This window comes from Chiloscyllium plagiosum, unplaced genomic scaffold (genome assembly GCF_037043375.1).
Source record: "Chiloscyllium plagiosum isolate Xiang-an unplaced genomic scaffold, Cpla_swu_hap1 HiC_scaffold_10, whole genome shotgun sequence".
NCBI classification, from domain to species: Eukaryota; Metazoa; Chordata; class Chondrichthyes; order Orectolobiformes; family Hemiscylliidae; genus Chiloscyllium; species Chiloscyllium plagiosum.
This window is the reverse complement of record NW_028270148.1, coordinates 36,718,758-36,737,922: the sequence shown is the minus strand read 5'-3', so window position 1 is coordinate 36,737,922 and position 19,165 is coordinate 36,718,758. Positions and strand designations below refer to the sequence as shown.

Below are 19,165 nucleotides of genomic sequence, written 5' to 3'. Positions count from 1 at the left end.
TCCCTAGAACATCTTGACACCAAGAACAGCTAAATAAAAATCCTACTCATTGACTACAGTTCAGCCTTCAAGGCTATTATCCCCTCAAGACTGTTTACTAAACTTAATGATCTCGGACTAAGGCCCACTCTCTGCAACTGGATCCTCAGGTTCCTGACCCACAGGCCACAATCAGTGAAGATTGGGGATAATATTTCATCCTCACTAACGCTCAACACTGGAGCCCCTCAGGGATGCGTACTCAACCCCCTAATGTACTCTCTGTATACCCATGACTGTGTCGCCAGATACCAGACTAATGTCATTTACAAGTTAGCTGATGACACCACCATAGTCGGTTAAATCTCAGATGGTGACGAAACAGACTACAGGCGGGAGGTGAAAGACCTGGAAAAATGGTGCACTGAGAATAACCTAGCTCTCAATGCCGGCAAAACCAAGGAACTCATTATTGACTTTCGGCAAGATGTTACTCATATCTCCTACACATTAACAGCACAGAGGTGGAAAGAGTGGAGAGTGACAAATTCATTGGAGTCGTTCTCCACAACAAGCTTTCTTGGACTCTTCATGTGGATGCACTAGTTACAAAGGCCCAACGACGACGTCGTCTCTTCCTTGAGCAGCTGAGGAAATTTGGCAAATTTGGCCAACTGTTACAGGTGTGCCATCAAGTGCATTCTGTCTGGATGTATCACTACCTGGTATTGCAACTCTGCCATTCACGATCGGAGATGGTTACAGAGTGGTGAACTTGGCCCAGACAATCACAACCTCCCATCTGTAGAATCCATCTACCAGGCCCGCTGTCGAGGAAAGGCCACCAGCATTCTCGAAGATCCATCCCATCCTGGTAATGCTTTTCTACAACCTCTACCAGTGGGGAGAAGGTACAGAAGCCTCAACACGCACCAGATGATTTAGAAATAGTTTCTACCCTACTGTTAGAATATTGAATGGACTCACAAACTCTTAGCAATCACCTGTACCTGTGTTTTTGTTTTGCAGCTGTTTACTTATTATTTACGTATCTATGCTATTTAACTCTGTGATCTGCCTGTATTGTTCGCAAGACAAAGCTTTTCACTGTGCCTCTGTACATGTGACAATAAATTCAATTCACTTCATCCTGTTGAAAATGTGTATGTGGCTTTTAGTCATACAGCATGGAATCGGACCCTTTGGTCCAACCAGACCGTGCTGAACATAATCCCAAACTAAACTAGTTCCACCTGCCTACTCCTGACCCATATCCCTCCAAACCTTTCCTAATCATGTACTTATCCAAATGTCTTTTAAACATTATAATTGTACCCACATCTACCACTTCCTCGGGAAGTTCATTGCAGACGTGAGCCACCCTTGGTGTTTAAAAAAAATTTCCTCTCATGTCTTTTTTAAATCTATCTCCTCTCATCTTAAAAATGTGCCCCCGAGTCTTGAAATCCCCCATCCTAGAGAAAAGACAACTCTCATTAACTGCACCTATACCTCTCATTGTTTTATAAACTTCTTATCAGATTGTCTCTCAATCTCCGACACTCTAGTGAAAAAAGTTTCAGCCTATCTAGCCTTCGTTAACAACTCAACCTTCCATACACCTCAACATCCTGGTAAATCTCTTCTGAATCCTCCCAGCTTGATAATGTCCTTCCTATATTGGGCGACCAGAATTGGACACAGTATTCCAGAAGAGGCCTCATCACTGTCCTGTACAATCTCCAACATGACTTCACAACTCCTATGCTCAAAGGACTTATACACTTAATGGTAAGGTCCTCTGAACAAGGAGACCTTGGAGTGCAGGTTCATAGCTCCTTGAAAGTGGAGTCGCAGGTAGATAGGATAGTGAAGAAGGCGTTTGGTATGCTTTCGCTTATTGGTCAGAGTATTGAGTGCAGGAGTTGGGAGGCCATGTTGCAGCTGTACAGGACATTGGTTTGGCCACTGTTGGAATATTGCATGCAATTCTGGTTTCCTTCCTATCGGAAAAATGTTGTGAAACTTGAAAGGGTTCAGAAAAGATTTACAAGGATGTTGCCAGGGTTGGAGGATTTGAGCTACAGGGAGAGGCTGAACAGGCTGGGGCTGTTTTCCCTGGAGTGTTGGAGGCTGAGGGGTGACCTTATAGAGATTTACAAAATTGAGGGGCATGGATAGGATAAATAGACAAAGTCTTTTCCCTGGGGTCGGGGAGTCCAGAACTAGACGGCATACGTTTAGGGTGAGAGGGGAACGATATAAAAGAGACCGAAGGGGCAACATTTTCACGCAGAGGGTGGTACATGTATGGATTGAGCTGCCAGAGGAAGTGGAGGAGGCTGGTACAATTGCAACATTTAAGAGGCATTTGGATGGGTGTATGAATAGGACGGGTTTGGAGGGATATGGGTCGAGTGCTGGCCGGTGGGACTAGGTTGCATTGGGATATCTGGTTGGCATGGACAGTTTGGACCGAAGGGTCTGTTTCCATGCTGTACATCTCTATGATTATGACTCTATGATTATGACTCTATGACTGAGCAATGAAGGCAAGTGTGCCAAACGCCTTTATAAACAACACTGACTATATCTGATGCAAACGTCAAAGAATTATGTACCTGTACTCCAGGTCCCTCCATTCTACAACACTATGCTACCATTAATTCGATAAGTCCTATCCTTGTTCGTTGTGCCAAAATGCAATACCTCGCCTTTATTTAGATGGAATTCCATCTGCTATTTATCAGCCGATTTGATCAAGATTCTTTTGTAAAAAACCTTCTTCACTGTCTACTATGCCAACAATTTTGATGTTGTCCACAAACTTACTAACCATGCCTTCTACATGCTCATCCAAATCATTTAAATAACTGACAAACAAAAGAGGACCCAGAGCTGATCCCTGTGGAACATCGCTGGTCACAGGCCTCCAGTCCGAAAAGCAGGCCTCCACTATTACTCCATCTTCTACCTTTAAGCCAATTATGTATCCAATTGGCAAGCGCACCCTGAATCCCATGTGGCCTAACTTTACTAATTAGCCTACCATGCAGGACCTTGTCAAAGGCTTTATTAAAGTCCAAATAAACAGCATCTACTGCACTGCTGCCATCAATCTTTTTGGTAATATTATCAAAAAACTCACTCAGGCTGGTGAGACACGATTTTTCTTGCAGAAAACCATGCTGATTGTCCCTAATCAATTTCTGAGCTGAAAATGTGTTGCTGGAAAAGCGCAGCAGGTCAGGCAGCATCCTGGGAACAGGAGAATTGACGTTTCGGGCAAACAATTTCTGCCCCTCCTAATGTCCATAAATCCTATCTTTTGTAATCACCTCCGAAAATTTACCAACAACTGAAGTCAGACTCCGATCTATAGTTCCCTGGTTTATCCTTACAACCTTTCTTAAACAGGGACAGCATTAGCCACCCTCTGGTCATAAGGCACCTCACCTCTAGTTAAAGATGATGCAAATATTTCTGCAAAGGGTTTCACAGTTTCCTCTCTTACTTCCCATAATATCTGGGATACATTTAGATCTGATCCAGGAGATTTATCCACTTTTATATTCCTTAAGACCTCCTGAACGTCCTCTTCTATAATGTGAACTGTTTTGAAAACATCAAAGTTTATTTCTCTGCATTCTCTAGACTCCATTTCTTTCTCCACAGTAAAAACTGACTTGAAATATTCACTTAGTATCTCTCCCATATTCTGGGGTTCAGCACAGAGACAACCTCCTTGATCTTTAAGAGGCCCTACCCTGTTCTCTAGTTACACTCTTGTGTTTAAAGTATTTGTATAACCTCTTTGGATTATCCTTAACCTTATCTGTCAATGCTATCTCATACCCCCTCTTCGTCTTCCTGATTTCTTTCTTAAGCACGCCCCTTTGAGAATATAAGTGAGGATGGTTTTGATATTCCTGTTCCCATTCCATCACCATTGAATCAGCACACACATGAATAATGGGTGCTGGATTTACTGGATTGTGATAAGAGGTCCAACTAGGCATTCATGATTTCAAGAGTTGGGAATTGCAAGGGATAAAAAAGTAACAGGAGAGCAGGAGTCAGTTCTCCTTTTATAGATCATTGTTGATATTCTCACTAAACTCAGGAAACTAAAAGTGTAGTGTGTGCATTTGATTTTGTTTTTTTGGAAGTAGTGAAATTGATTGGTTAGGTTTGTCTAGAATTAACACTAAACTGTAAATGTTTTCAAATGATTTGCTTCATTTCCGTATGTCTCGTGCTGTTTATCTGACAGGGTCAACCAACAGTATTGAATAACAATGAAGATAAATTATCTTTGCAAATTAAGCAAAATTTTAAAAACGTGGAACAGATGACTCCACAACCTGCAATACAAATTAAAAAAGAAAATGAACATTGTGTGGTTAAGGTGGAGCAACCATCAACAAGCACATATTTGGATAACAGGAAAATCAAGGAAGAACCGGATGTGTCTTTCACATGGGAGGAACCAGCTTTAAAAAAGCAGAAGACTGAGAATTGTCCAGTTGGGAAACCAGTAAAACTACAAAGAGGATGTGTAGAAATTGGGGAAACGCAAATGAACTGGAATATAACCCAGGTATGCGCATCAATTGATCTTAATGAATGATAGAGCAGACTTGAAAGGCTTGTTTATTCATGTCCCTAATGTTTATGTTCCTTTGTTCAATTACAGCACATGAGGAATGGTATTATTGTCAAAGTTTGAATTTTGAAGAGTTTTTAAAAAATAAATAGTTGCAATAATACAGATTTATCTTGTGTGCTTGAATTACCTTTAGTATTCAGTTCACATGATATTATAAAATGAGGTAGGACATGTGTTGCATCGCTGCTTATCTGACATGAGTCCCTAAACTATTCATTGCCTCACTACTGACTTGTTACTCCAACTGTTGTTTACGCCAAATAATTGCTTGATATAAGAAGGTTACGGCAGTGTAAAACCAAAACTATTTTACACATTGGCTTCTGAATTCCAGCACTGCCTCTAACTTAAAGCTATAACTTGATTTTAAATTAATCCATGCTTCTCCTTTACAACAGATGCTATAGCTTATTAGTTATGTAGTGAACTGAGTAGTTCTGAGGGTTGAGTGCTCAAGTCCCACCATGGTAAATAGCTAAGCTTCAGTTAATTTGTTGGTTTCAATTAGGACAAATGTCATCTTGATATAGTTACCCACATCCAAAAAATACTACTTTTTAAAAAAAAATGCCTCCTGTGTTGTATCCTTCCAAAATTATTTATTCAGAGTTTGGTCTCTTTGGATTTCAACCCCTTATGTATTGGCAGCCCATTCAATTTAAGTTCTTCCCAATGCCCCATTTGTTTTCTGCATACTACTGTTGTTAAACAGTAGCTAGGGATGGGAAGCCTTTGTGATTCCAGGAAATTGATACTTCGCTCAAAAATAGTGCTCTTGTTGGTAATCTCACTTTTTAGAACAGACGAAGTATTATCAGCTAAATCTGTTTCTTTTCATTACACTATGGCTATGGTGGAAAAGGGTGGGGTGAGTTTGGGATGAAGCCAGTGTTGCAATCTCTTTTTGAGAGATTCAAGCTTCCAGTTGTTAGCTGAAAGAATGATCTGACTAGACTTTACATTTTAAATTCACAGTTTTTTTTAGTAATTTATTAACAATGACAAAACTCTTGACAGTCTCCTTATGCACTATTGCACCCTCCATAGAATTAGCCCTTTTAGCGAACACTATTATTTGTACCTTCTAATGGGTTCCTATTTTCCTCATTTTTCCCAGTTGTAAGTTTGCCTGGCTCTATCTGGGCACCACCTTCAGCTTTTGAAGCATATCTTAAAATAACCACTGGCAGTAAAGCCTATTCTGATGATTCTTCTCACCCCTGGCCACATCAGAATGAGTGTCCTAGAATTTGGAGAAAGCTGCAAGATGTGGCTTTCTGATTAGAGGTCATCCTCGTCTAATATTTGGCTTATGTAGCTCACAAGGCCAAATGCCTTTTTCTGTTGACCACACTGAACCTCGACCTGTTCATTTATTTGTAATATAGCATATAAACTGATCTCAAAATTGGTTTCTTCTGCTGTGTTCCTCAAATAATTTAAAATATTAGTCTTCTATCCATTTAGAAATACTAATTAGCTACCCTGAATCCCAAGTTGCTCTTGTAATAGGAGTAAATGGATAAATTATAGCACAACTATTTACAAACAATATCTCAAACACCTTTCTGGGATGTTGGGAGATTCACTATTTATTCCTTGTAAACCCCATTGTCTTCAAGTGTAAATACCTTGTTTCATCTTCACAGCTCATAATCTACGTTCCTTTGATTTCTAACTATCAAATTACCCAGGCTTATTATTGGGCAGACAACAGGTCACTTGACCTCCTTCATCTATGCTCTGGCATTTTTAAATTTAATCTTCTAGACCTCATATTTGTTACATTAGAAAGGCACTTGCAATGGAGCATTGGACCAATTACTCTTGATTGACCTAACATGGATGATACCATGAGATGTTTATATATTTTCAATAATCTTCTAATCTAAGGAGGCAATAATGTGTGTAGCAGTGTGACTCCAGTGTTACTTGAACCCATAGATATATTAATAGAACCTGTTGTACCTCTAGGTTTTGTCTGAGAGGACAAACACAGATGCATGGGCATGTGCAAATGTCATTCGTCTATTTAAGGAAGAAAACACTATTCCATTTATTGCCCGATATCGAAAAGAGCTTACCAACAACATGGATGCTGATACTTTACGAGAAGTACAACAGACACTTGAAGAATTGACGTAAGAAACTTGAGCAATAAAGAAATATTGTACTATGTCCTCCCTTAAACAAAATTGTTTTTTTACACAAATATGGCTTCTTTGAGTTTTTTTGAGAAATATTTGTCTATAGTTGTAGATTTAATTATAAAAGCAAGTATTAAATGGAGTTTGCCTACTTTTTCTTTTAGCTTTTTTAGTGCAATAATAAAAGTTTGGATCTAGTTCTATGAATGTTATCATTTTGAACTTACTTTTAGTTTAGTTTTCCTCAGTATGTTATGCAATTAAAACCAGAAATAACATCCCAGGATAGCAGGATTGACAATCTACAAAATTCAGAAAGATGACTTTAAGGTATTTTAGTTCACCAAAGTAACAACATTAGCATTTGTGTTCATAATGCATGGGCATTAATTTTGATTGGATACAGTGCAAATGTAGTCTGTATCTAACAAAATATAATTAAAATGCACAACTATTTGTGATAAGTTGAAGGCATTTGGTTTTCTTAAGCTGAAGTTTTGAGTAACTGAAATGAAGATCAGAACCTTTTGAGGCAAAGGATGAATCAGATATTGACATTCTTCCACAGTGGCTGACTGCTGTTTTCTGGATATTGTAGTTGTTTCATCTTGTACCAGAAGATGGCATACTGCACAATCCTTTTCTTCTATTCATGATCCCCACTCCTGACCTGCAGAGTATCTGAAAAGCCCTCTTCTGGCAGCTCAGTTTGGGCGTTAAACAGCTTCAGCCAAGTCTTTTGTGTTGCGAGCAATCATCAGGTCAGGTTGAGTTTTATTAAATTACCTGTTTGATGGGAATCAGTTGCACAGACCAGTTTTTGTGTGAAGTCCTTAAACCATTATGTTACTAAAGGTATTTATTTTTTATTTTAGCACAGTAATAAAGAAAGCACACACAGCCATCCAGAAATTAGCAAAAGAAGAAAAACTTACATCATTTTTAAATAAAGCTTTGTTGAACTGCCAGACTGTGGAAGAAGTGGAACATGTGGTTAGTAAAATAGTTGGTTTGTAAGTGCACATTTCGAAAGGAATCTGCTTTATAATCTTTGTAAAAACAAAAGTAAGCTTAGAACATTTGTTTTATTCCTGATTTATTTATTTTAGTTTGTGAATATCTAGTTTCAAAGCAATTTGTCTAAATTACGTTTGATTTATTTAAAATTTGGTTTCAATTGAATCACACAAACTGCCCAGCAGTTGTATGAACTAAATTTCCTACGCACTTTTTTTCTGAATTCACATTTCTGATCCTTTGAATTATTTTTGCATTTCTGATTAGTGGTTAGAACTACAAATGGAAACTGAGTAATACTTTTATGTAATAACTATAATCACTTTGCTCATCATGGCAGATGTAAGAATTCCAAATGATCACAACAAAATAATACAAGGCACCTTGAATATATTTCTTTTGTTTACAGAGAATGGATTGCGAAGCTTGAATGTATGTCACTTCTAGCAAATGTAAATGACCCACATGATGAGCGTGACTGATTATCTTGCATTAGTTATTGATTGTTATGGACTAGGCCAGACTACTCATAAACATTCTTAAGCAGGCAGCCCAAACCATAACTTTACTATTTGTTTCGGTAAGTGTACAGTGAAATTTATCTGGAGTAGGTTAGCTAGGTTGACTACCAGGTTTTAAAATAGACAAAAATTGATTCACAAAATTATGGAATGAAACACCAAGAACAGAATATAGAATACCCACAGAACTCAGTCTATCCAAACTAGACTCAATTATACTGTTCTGAAAACACACACATGCTTTAGCGCACCCTATAAACCATGGCACAAGCAGGTCAAAACAGCAGTGCACAGAGAGAGAGAGAGAGAGAGAGTGAGGTTTCCAGCCTCCTTCCATTCAGACTCTGCTGCAACTGACTGAAAACCAGAATTCAGCTTCCAGGACTGACCACTCCCCTTTCATTGTACCGGTTACTTGTAAAGCATAAAAGCTGTGGCCTAAGGTCCCATCTGTTTATGTACAAATAAAGGTCCTCCCAATACCCATTTCATTTCTGTACCACTTCAGCTGATTCAGAGCCTGGTCTTTTTTACGACCCATCTGAAAGAAAGCCAAGTACACAGTATCCTTAAGAAAAGGAATAGCTTTTTAGAAAAAGCACTAGCTTTGTGACATGGTGTAGCGGTTACCATACTTTGGATTGTTCATTGTGTTGCCTGGTTGAAGAATCACATTGAACAGCCAACATTTTATTTTAGTTTTTGCAAACATGGGCCAATTAAGTGTGGTCGCCACCCTGCCTATTATGAACAACTGAATGAATATGGTGTTTGATAGAGTTAGTGCACTGCTGGGATATGCAGCCTACACACTTGCCATTTTGTTAGGACTGAAATTCAAGACATTGCTTAAATGTGTGGTTGGCAAAATATCTTTTTGAACTGACAGTAGTTCCTGTTAAGGAAAAATACTGCTTGCATAGACGCCGCCCAGTACTGGTGTGAAAAAGCTTGCTTAATCTGTTGTTCAAATTTTGAGATATCAGGGCAGTTTGAGGTAGAGTGAGTAACTTTCAGGTTTGGAAGTGGTGGTATTTGGGCCTTTCATGAGTTTGTGTGATTCACAGCAAGCAATTATTAATCAGGATAGTTATTGCTACTCAGGATATGCTTGGTGGACTCTATTTCTGAACCAAGCTTGCAAATGAGCAGATGGTTAAGGTTGTATTTACAGGATTGTTGAAGAGGCCAGTCTTATAGCATGTGTCGCCACACAATTCCCCTTCTTCAGAACAGGTCACTGAACCCGAATTGTTAACTGTAGTTTCTCTGCTCAGATGCCAGACCTGCTGAGTTACTCCAGCAATTTCTGTTTTGGCTTCAGATTTCCAGCAACCACAGTTCCTTGTTTTAATTTAGGAATATGTTTAAGCCAGAGACATTTTCTGAATTACTTAGGAAGTTGAAGACCCTACAGTTTGCAACTGTTTTTTTTGCGGCAGTGCTTCAGCCAATCAGAATTGACTTGCTAACCAATCAGCATCCTTTTTTCTTTGGGATAGATTGTTATGATCATTTGAAATTTAAGTTCTGAGTGTAAAACATAAGCTTTGGCAATATGTTTCTCTTCTTGGCACTGTTCAAGTTGTAGACGACAATATTTTATAACTTTTTAATTTTGTACTTTGATCTGCTAACCCAACCTAGTGCTTTACTTCACTCTTTATTTCAAAAACAGATTTAACAAAATTGTTATGTTTCTGCACAACTTGCAATTTATTTGCTTGAATTACAATTTGCAGTCGTCTAAATCATTGCTTGTCTGTTTTCAGTTTGCTCCTTATAAAAGTGGAAGTAAGAAGACAAAAGCTCAGCAGGCACGTCAGCTTGGCTTAGAACCGGCAGCAAATCTACTAATTGACTGTCCGGGAGAACTTAATCTGAATAATTACATTAAAGCAAACATAAAAGGTGAGTTTTCAACTTCAATTTCATTTTATCTTTCACTTTAAGTGGCGGAGTTGTGTGGATGGCAGGAAGCTTGAAGTATCATTGTTAGAACAATTGTCATAGGCCTTAATGATTTTGTATGTATTTTATTAAGTCATGATTTTCCTTTTAGCTCTAATGCAACCAAGAAAATTTTATTCTGCTATGCGTAGACCAGTTTATATTGCGAAATAAACTTAGTCAACTTATGTGAGAAACTCCATGCGGAGAGTTGAGACAAAGCAAAACTAAAACTAAGTGCTCAAGGAGTGTGATGAATTGGACCCAGATGTGTAGATGCCATTAAAATATTTAAAAGTCATACTAATCCTTTTTGCTATTTTAACACTGGTTTTTACTGCATTTATTGTTGAAAGTTAAGGCAATTCTGGAAGTAGGACAGTAGAGTTGGACCATCGGAATTTGTTGCAATATAAGCTGGAGAGAAGGTTTAGATTAGATTCCCCACAGTATGGAAACAGGCCCTTCAGCCCAACAAGTCCGCACCGATCCTCCAAAGAGTAACTCACCCAGACCCGTTCCCCTAACCTATATTTAACCCTGACTAATGCACCTAACGCTTTGGGCAATTTAGCATGGCCAGTTCACCTGAGCTGCACATCTTTGGATTGTGGGAGGAAGCCAGAGCACCCAGAGGAAACAGGGGGGATGTACAGACTCCATACAGACGGTCACCCGAGGCTGGAATCGAACCCGGGTCCCTGGCGCTGTGAGGCAGCAGTGCTAACCACTGAGCTACCGTGTTGCCTAAGATTGATCAGCGTACATGGCTAAATACTTTGTACAATATAATTTGGATACACATTTGTAACGTAGCTCTCAATTTTAGTGGGTTCAAGACTAGAATCTGAGCTTTCACTTCAGTGTAACAGAGAGATTTGATGTATTATTGAAGATGTGGTGTTTGAATGTGAATTTAAACTAATCACCCTGTCCTTAATATCTCTCCATACATAGCTTTTGAATTTAGTGCACAGTTTATCTGGTATTTTATGTTAAGATGGATATTATAATTTTAAAAGACATTATTCAAAGAAAGATATTGGGACCTGTCCTGGATGATACTACTTTAGCAATAGCAACAAGAAATCAGATTAGTTGTAATCAGTCTAATTGACATTGCTGGACCTTCCTTTGCCCTAGCAGATTGCTGTAATTGCCTAGATAATAGTCATGGTTCAAAAAGTCGTTCATTGTATGTGATGAATTTGATTTCATCCATCTAAATTTCATCATCAAATTGATGTATTCAAAATGATGTATTCAAGTTGACTAATCTAAGACTCAAATTTGAACAGAGATGGATGGCAACTTATTTACCTATTCATTGTCAGATCTTGCTGGACCACAAAGCCTTGTTGGGTGCTAATTTGTCTGCCAAAGCTGCTCACTATTCAAGGGTCTCTTGAATATTTTTTTAAACTGCTCTTGCCAGTTACATCTACCCTTGTCTTCAACAAGAGCAAGGAGCTCATGAATTCCTTTCAGTATGATTGACACTATCTGATCTGTTGCCTTTGTTGATTTCTTTTGCTGCTATTTCCGCAGATCTATAACACATTTGAGCCTTCTGAATTCACTGTGTCTCTCTTGACCCTATTCCCATTAAAATGCTGACCATGCAACTCCCTTTCACAGAGGGCAGCACAACTGAGGGATGAGCGAGGCAACAGCTATGAGGGTTGAGGAGGGATGTAGAATAATAGAATCCTTACATTGCAGATAGAGGCTATTCAATCCATTGAGTCTGCATAGACCCTCCGAAGAGCATCACACCACCCCACCATCTCTCTGTAACCCTGCATTTACTATAGCTAACCCACCTAGCTTGCACAACACAGGGCAATTTAGCATGGCAAGCAACCACTTAACCTGCACATCTTTGTGCTGTGGGAGGAAACCCAAGCCGGCACAGGGAGAATGTGAAAACTCCACATACAGTCACCCAAGGCTGGAATTGAATCTGGGTTCTGGCACTGAGAGGCAACACTGCTAACCACTGAGCCACATGCCATCCCAATTTGACAGACAGCAGAAAAAAAACTAATGTTGAGATAGGTTCTGGCTGCAGGAATTGACAGTGAATGACTGTTAATTCCACCTAATTGTTTCAGGTTTGACTGTCATGGAGGAATTTATAAATAGATGTGCTTGGCAGTAATAATGAAATGAGTGGCTGTGGTGAAACGGTTAAAAATTATGTCCCAATACATGTGTGAATCTAACCGGAATGGAGGTGTTGCTTAGTCCCGTGTGAATCTTATTACACACCTCCCCGTGTGAATCTTCTTATCTGTATGTAACCAGAATGGAATGTGATTTTTAGCCTTGCTCTGCTGTTCACATGAATGTTTATATCTGGAAAAGAGTATATCAGCTGGAAAAGTCTCCAGTTCGGTGAGTCTGCTCCGGGGTTACGTTTAACCGCCGAGCGTGGGTTGTTGGCAACCGCTCTACGAGAACTGACGGCTCCCAGTTCCGGTAACATGTAGAGTGAGTATAAGCCAGACCCATTGTGGCGACGCTGCGGGGAATAAAATGCCCATATTCTAGCAGACTCGCCTCTTGGTCGTTTGTTCTGTGTCAGACTACTCTCCTACGAACCTGACCTTGAGAATTTTTTAAAACAGTGGCTGAATGTATAAATTATACATATTTTGTAAAGGTAGTTACTTTGTCTTTAAAGTAGGTGTAAGGAGTTCTTAGAAATTGGCTTCTGAAAGCCATGACCAAAAGCAGACAATTAGACTGTGTTGTGTTCAAAGTTGATCACAAGGTAATTCAAGAAGTCTTGAATTCTGTTGAATTTTGTTGAACCCTCAAAAGGTTTGAAAACTCAAGTGTATGTATTGTTGAGCAGGAGACAGGAGGTAAATCACAAGGAGTTCCAGTATATTTGACACAGCTTTGTGGAATAGTCAGTCATCATAGTTAACATTTGCAGCCAATTTGATAAAAATTGACTGAAAGTCCCTTGAGTAAAAACAAAAGTGCCAATAATTAGGGAAAATATATACACAAAGATTTTAAACAAGGATAAAAGGAATGTCTGAAGATGAAAATGAGATCGGTTACTATTATCATTTCAGACCTGACTTCCTTGAACATTTTCTTTTCTGAACTGAAGGGGTTGAAACTTGAAGCCAGGTTCAGCAGCTGCGATGGCTTCTGTAGTCAAATAGTTGAAGGTTGCTTCACAGTAGCACTAAGCAGAGAATAGTCCATGGAAGTGAATGAAGGTTTCTTTGTTCCACTCTTGTGGCTCGAGGCTGTGGCTCATTGTAGCCTAGTTCAGTATACCAGACCATTAACTCCTTTTTGTTCGGGATGCCTTCCTTTGCCTCTCTGTTGAGAAGCAGTTGCTGTTTCAAGTTGCCTTGCTGATGGTGTTCAGATTGTTCTCCTCCAGATGGCTTTTGATCACCTTTCTACTTATGGGACTGAATAACAAATTTTCTTTGTTAATGTTCCTGTAAAATGCCTTGGGATGTTTCACTTTACTAAAAGTGCTAAAGATTACCAGTAGTATTAGTACTCCAAGCACACTTATTTATTCCTGCTTCTTCATTCCTTTTTGTTTTTGACTGTTGGACAAAGTATGGCATATGCATGCTCTGTTTTCTTAATTATTAAGTTGCCTCCTATTGGTGCTATTACAACAATGATAACTTGCGCTATTTTGTTGAATCATGACTCTCGTGTCCAGTTTTACGTGATGCAGATTAGAATTATTTTGTTGAGTTACACCTTTAGTCCTCCAGGGGTCAGTCTTTGGCAAATAATTCAGTACAGAGAAAAGGTTAATGTTATTAGTTGAAGATCCAACTAAATTCTGAGAAAAATAAGGGCACCTAATATCAATTTGCTAATGCAGTGAATTCAAATAAGAGTTAAAGTTAATGATATTGAATAGAAAATTAACTCTTATTTTAGGGAAAAAAATTTGATATATATCCTAAGTTGCATTTTTATTTAAGAATTTTTGGCTTAGTATGTAGTTAGTTTAGTTCTTAGCATTACTGTCAAGCATATTGTATGGGGCAAATAAAGTTTTTGTTCAGAACAGCCGTTATGTATGGTAAGCCAAATATACTGAAGTTTAATTTGACTGATTATTCATTCTGCCCAGTTTTGGCTATATTGTGGTGAGATTAAACTTTTAAAAATGTTCTCATGTTACATTGATCCAATTAGACAGATTCTTGGAAATTTGGCTGCCATTTTGTCACAGTGACTGTGTGAGGCTCATTCCAAGAGTATCATTTGTTCATCAACAGGAAAGCACTGGCCACTGTATAATACAAGAATACTTTGCTGTGGAGAAATAATGGAATTCTGTTTATTTCTTTTGTTAAATGAAGAATGTTTAACTTGGCCTGATGCAACTTGCTACTTGCCTTTTTGCGCAATAACATCTTAAAATTAATTGTAAACTCTTTTTGAGCAGTGATGAGTATAGTTTTGTACTTGCAAGCTCCTCTTATGTGCAAACCTGAGATTTTGAGTCTGTTTTACTATTTAATAATCCAGATTGCCAACTCCCGTTCATGCCTTTCTTTAATCTGTCTTTTTTGATCTCCATACTATCTCTAAGTTAAAAAGGATTGACGACCAACACCTTTGTATTTCAAATTAATATCCTTTCTAGATGCATTTCGCCTTTACTAATCACACAAACCTACCCTCCCCCCAACACACACACGGAGAAAGAAACTCTTCCTAAATCAACAAACTACTTAATTGCAGTATCATCCCCACCTTTGATCTCCTTGTCCTAATTAAAACACTTCTGTCTCATCTTGTCATGACTGTCATTTCCACTCCCTTAGGTTCAGAGGAGGTGCAAAGATGGACAACCAGATTAGCCACTTACTGAAAGATTTGGCTGGAATGCATAAATTGCTATGGTCCTGCTCTTATCTGCTAAAACTACTCATTATTTCAAGATCATTCTGAAATGCAAAAATAACTATTAGTTTTTCTTGTCCAAAATAGTCATTTGAAATCCCGCTTCGTCTATGACCCTTATACTGTCCCCTCCAACACGCATGAACTCCTTCAGATTTAAGATCTCTATTCATTTTGCTATATTGCTTCCATCATGCTCCCTGCATCCCTCCAAGCCAAACTTAGCCTAGAGTTGCTCAAAAGATCACAAAATTTCACAAAAGATCATATCGGACTTGAAAAGTTAACTCTTTGTTTTTCCACAAGGGCCCAAGATTTAGAGGAGGTTTGAGGAAAATTTGTTTTTTGCCCAGAGGTTGATTGAAATCTGGCATGTCTGACCTGGGAGGGCTGTATGGGGCACGAAACCTTGCAACCTTTAAAACGTGGATGAGCACTCATTGCTTTTTAAGGCTATGGGCCAAGTGCTGGAAAGTATGATTAGTGTAAGTAGGTGGGTGCAGACTTGATGGGTTGAAGAACCTCTTCTCTTCTTTATGACTCCCTGATTCTCTGAGGGGGATTCAAAACCAAGGATGAGAATTTTGAAGTAAAAGCATTGTTCACAATCTAGTGAGTTAACTAGTAAAGAAGTGATAGCTGCATGGGCTTTGGCATAAGTGAAGAGAGTAGCAGTGGAGTTTTTCCAATTACCTCAGGTTTGCAGAGGGTAGAATATAGCTATGTTTGGGAATAGTTAAGTCCACAAAGGAGGCGTGGTCGAAAGTTTCATCAGATGATGGGATTTGGTCAGGTTGGGATGTCAGGTTAGCATGAGTAAGTGGACCAAAGAGTCCGTTTCCATGTTATATGACTATGGCTCTATGAGCTGAGTGTATGAGGAATGTAGTAGGGTGATGTTAGGAAGATAAAAATTGTTGGTATTCATAATTGCAGGAGTAACGAGTCCACTGAACAAAAACCTTTCACTGAGTCAAGGAAGCAGGTCTGCATTCTGAGCACTTGCATGATTTTTTTTGCCTTTCGTTTGTTGCGCCTGCCCAGTTTCCACTGATATCTCTGCTTACTTTTATTGACAAGTTGCAAGAAGCATGGGAAATACATGTAATTGGCATTAAATTTGAAGAGTTTAGATCAGAGTGGTGCTGGAAAAGCATAGCAGATCAGGCAGCATCTGAGGAGCAGGAAAATCGATGTTTCAGGCAAAAGCCCTTCATCAGGAATAGAGGCAGGAAGCCTCCAGGGTGGAGAGATAAATTGGGGGGTGTGGGGGCTGGGGAGAAGGTAGTAAAGAGTACAATAGGTGAATGGGGGTGAGGATGGAGGTGATAGATCAGTGAAGAGGGTGGGGGAAGGTAGCAAAGAGATTTAAATTTGAAGAGCCAAGTTTAAAAAAACAAACTGTTCTATGCCTTTTCACATGTGTTTGACATTTCACTTTGGTTGCAAACTCCATAATTCTACTTAGCTACTTGCTTGTGCGTGCCCCAAACTGTTTGCAACCTTGGCATCATATTTGATCCTTCAAATGAGCTTCTGATCCTGTGTCCACACCATCACCAAAACAGTCTGCTTCCAACTCTGTAACCCTGCCTGCCTATACCCAGGCCTCAGTTTGTGTGCTGGCTAGTTTCTAGTCTTTCGCCTTCTGCAAACTGGAGCTCATACATAATTCTGCTTCCCATACCCTAACCGTCGTCGTCGTCTTCTATTTTACCCCTTTACCTGCTGGTGACATTGCAGCAACACCTAGATTTTAAAAGTCTCATCTTTGACCTCAACCCCAATAATGTTGTCTAATCGCCAGCACCTTGAGATTCATGCACTATTGTAATTCTGGAGTCTTAAGCATCCTTGATTTTAATTCTATGCCATGGTTATTGTATTTTCAGGTACCTAAGCCCTAAACTTTGAAATTCACTCTATGAACCTCCGAATATAAGTTTCCTCCCTTAAAACACTGATTAGAACCTGCCACTTTGACTGACTGCTCATCTGCCCTTTTGTGACTTGGTAACATATTTTGTTTTTATAAAGCCTCTGTGAATTGTCCTTGCGTGTTTTATTAGGTTAATGTGCTACATATAAACTACAAGTTGTTGTGTTGTAATTCTTGTTGCTGCATCAATTCTTGTCTTTCCTGGTTGGATTATAACCAGGTGTTGTCTGATTTTTAACTGACAACACCTGGCAGTGTCTTCAACTGCTACTGTTTTAGAAATCACTTCCTACACCTCTCTTTTTAAGAAGCTCCTTAAAACTACCTTTTAGACCAAGCTTTTGGCCACCTTTTCTAATACTTCCTGGGGTAGGATATAAACTTCCTATGAAGTATCTTGGAAAGTTTCAGTATGTTAATGGCAGTATGTAAGTGTATGTTATTGAGTTAGCATCATTTCCTCAAAAATTAGAAGCTTGAGTTACACAGAACAATTTGATAATTGAAATTGAACACTTGACTTTTGAGTATTTTAAAATTTGGACTGTTTGTTTATAATGCAGAGGCTAGGGTGAAGTATTTTGATATTAATTTATTACAAGGAGATGAAATGGCTGCAGTTGGATAATTATTTAAAGTGTCATTCTATTTAAAAAAAACGCAATTCCTATCAACTTTGGGCACTAAAAAGTGTTCTCGTTCTCACCTGATCAACGTTTGCATCATTTAACATGCTTTAATTTATCTTTGCAAGAGTGTCCTTAACATTTTTTTTAAAAGTCCATCATGGAGGTACACCCTGATAAAAGGGCAGAGTTTTAAAAAAAATCAGCCATGGCTTTGGAGGACAGGCCTTAAAAAAAAAAGGAAAGGGGAGGAATTTCGGGAAGGAAGAAAAAAATGTGGAGTCTAGATAATTTCCAGTGATGAACTTGAGAGGAAGGGAAATGCATAAAAGATGAAGTTAAGGGATTAGTGTATTCTGGGAAATGGGTTGGTGAATGATATGGAATTTTTTGTTATAGAAAGGACATAGAATTGGAAGCTCACTGTTTGAATTGGGTAGTGAGGCTATGTGTAGTCTTGATCAACTTGAGAGGGATTTTAAATCGATGGCAACAGCACAGAGTTTTGGCAGGGGCAAAGGTGATAGCAATGATGGGTGATCAGGAGCTTTCGTTGGTGATCCCTGTGATCCAGACAGTAGCTAGGCTATGTCAGAGTACAAAAGTGACTGAACCTTCCAAATTTCCACTTGGTCTTTCTAAGCATCATGCCAAAAATTTTATTTTGTGCCTGTTACTGCTATTATGTGTGTCGTAATTGTAAATAAGCGATGTGTCTCCTTTTTTTTCTTGCCCATAAACTAAAATGTTCCAAGTAGAAAGTTTTAACTTGGCATGAAAACAATTCTACATAGGACTTTTTTTTCAGCATTTCATATCCTATTAGTCTTTCAATCCATAAAATGGGTGATTGAAACTTTTTCCTCCCTATAGATTTGTATTTCAGAGTTCACAGAGCATTGCATAATATCTTACCTCTATTACATGGAACAAAAATCTGGTTGATCTAAAGATTGTATGCATTCGAGTATACATAAAATGAACTCCATATGCTTTTTCTCGGCAGAATATAATATATGGGAACTAGATATATCTTTTTTGCATCCTGTTATATGTTCAGGCATTTTGTTCTAAAAGAGATATATGTAATTCTGGAATTCCAATATCTACAGTCTATCAATGTGACAAGGAAAATGTCCACCTCATTAACAACTCTACATGAGGTCTTGTTTACTGTGGTAGGGCATCTAACAGCATAAATGTTTAAACTTGTACTTCTAAGGTTTTAAAACTTTTGCAGGACAAATTGCCATAAATGCAAGCTGCTAACCGTCTTTTAAAATTTCCTTTAAAATGTTTTAATTTAAAATGTGAAGAAATGTGACTCTTTGTTTGTAACTGTTAATTTTCATTGACAATAATTAAAACCAAACAATTAACCGGATACTTAGACTGAGATAGACAAAGTT

The 19,165-nt window shown here is 38.5% G+C and overlaps 1 protein-coding gene across 1 annotated transcript in view; it reads left to right on the top strand.

Annotated features, from left to right (window-relative positions):
• srbd1 (S1 RNA binding domain 1) overlaps positions 1-19,165 on the top strand; it is a 273,132-nt gene that overhangs the window by 12,531 nt on the left and 241,436 nt on the right. The window contains exons 4-7 of the mRNA XM_043695659.2: positions 4,253-4,579; positions 6,623-6,789; positions 7,671-7,788; positions 10,106-10,244. Coding sequence (XP_043551594.2) covers positions 4,253-4,579; positions 6,623-6,789; positions 7,671-7,788; positions 10,106-10,244 — 751 coding nt within the window. The remainder of the gene's footprint in view (positions 1-4,252; positions 4,580-6,622; positions 6,790-7,670; positions 7,789-10,105; positions 10,245-19,165) is intronic.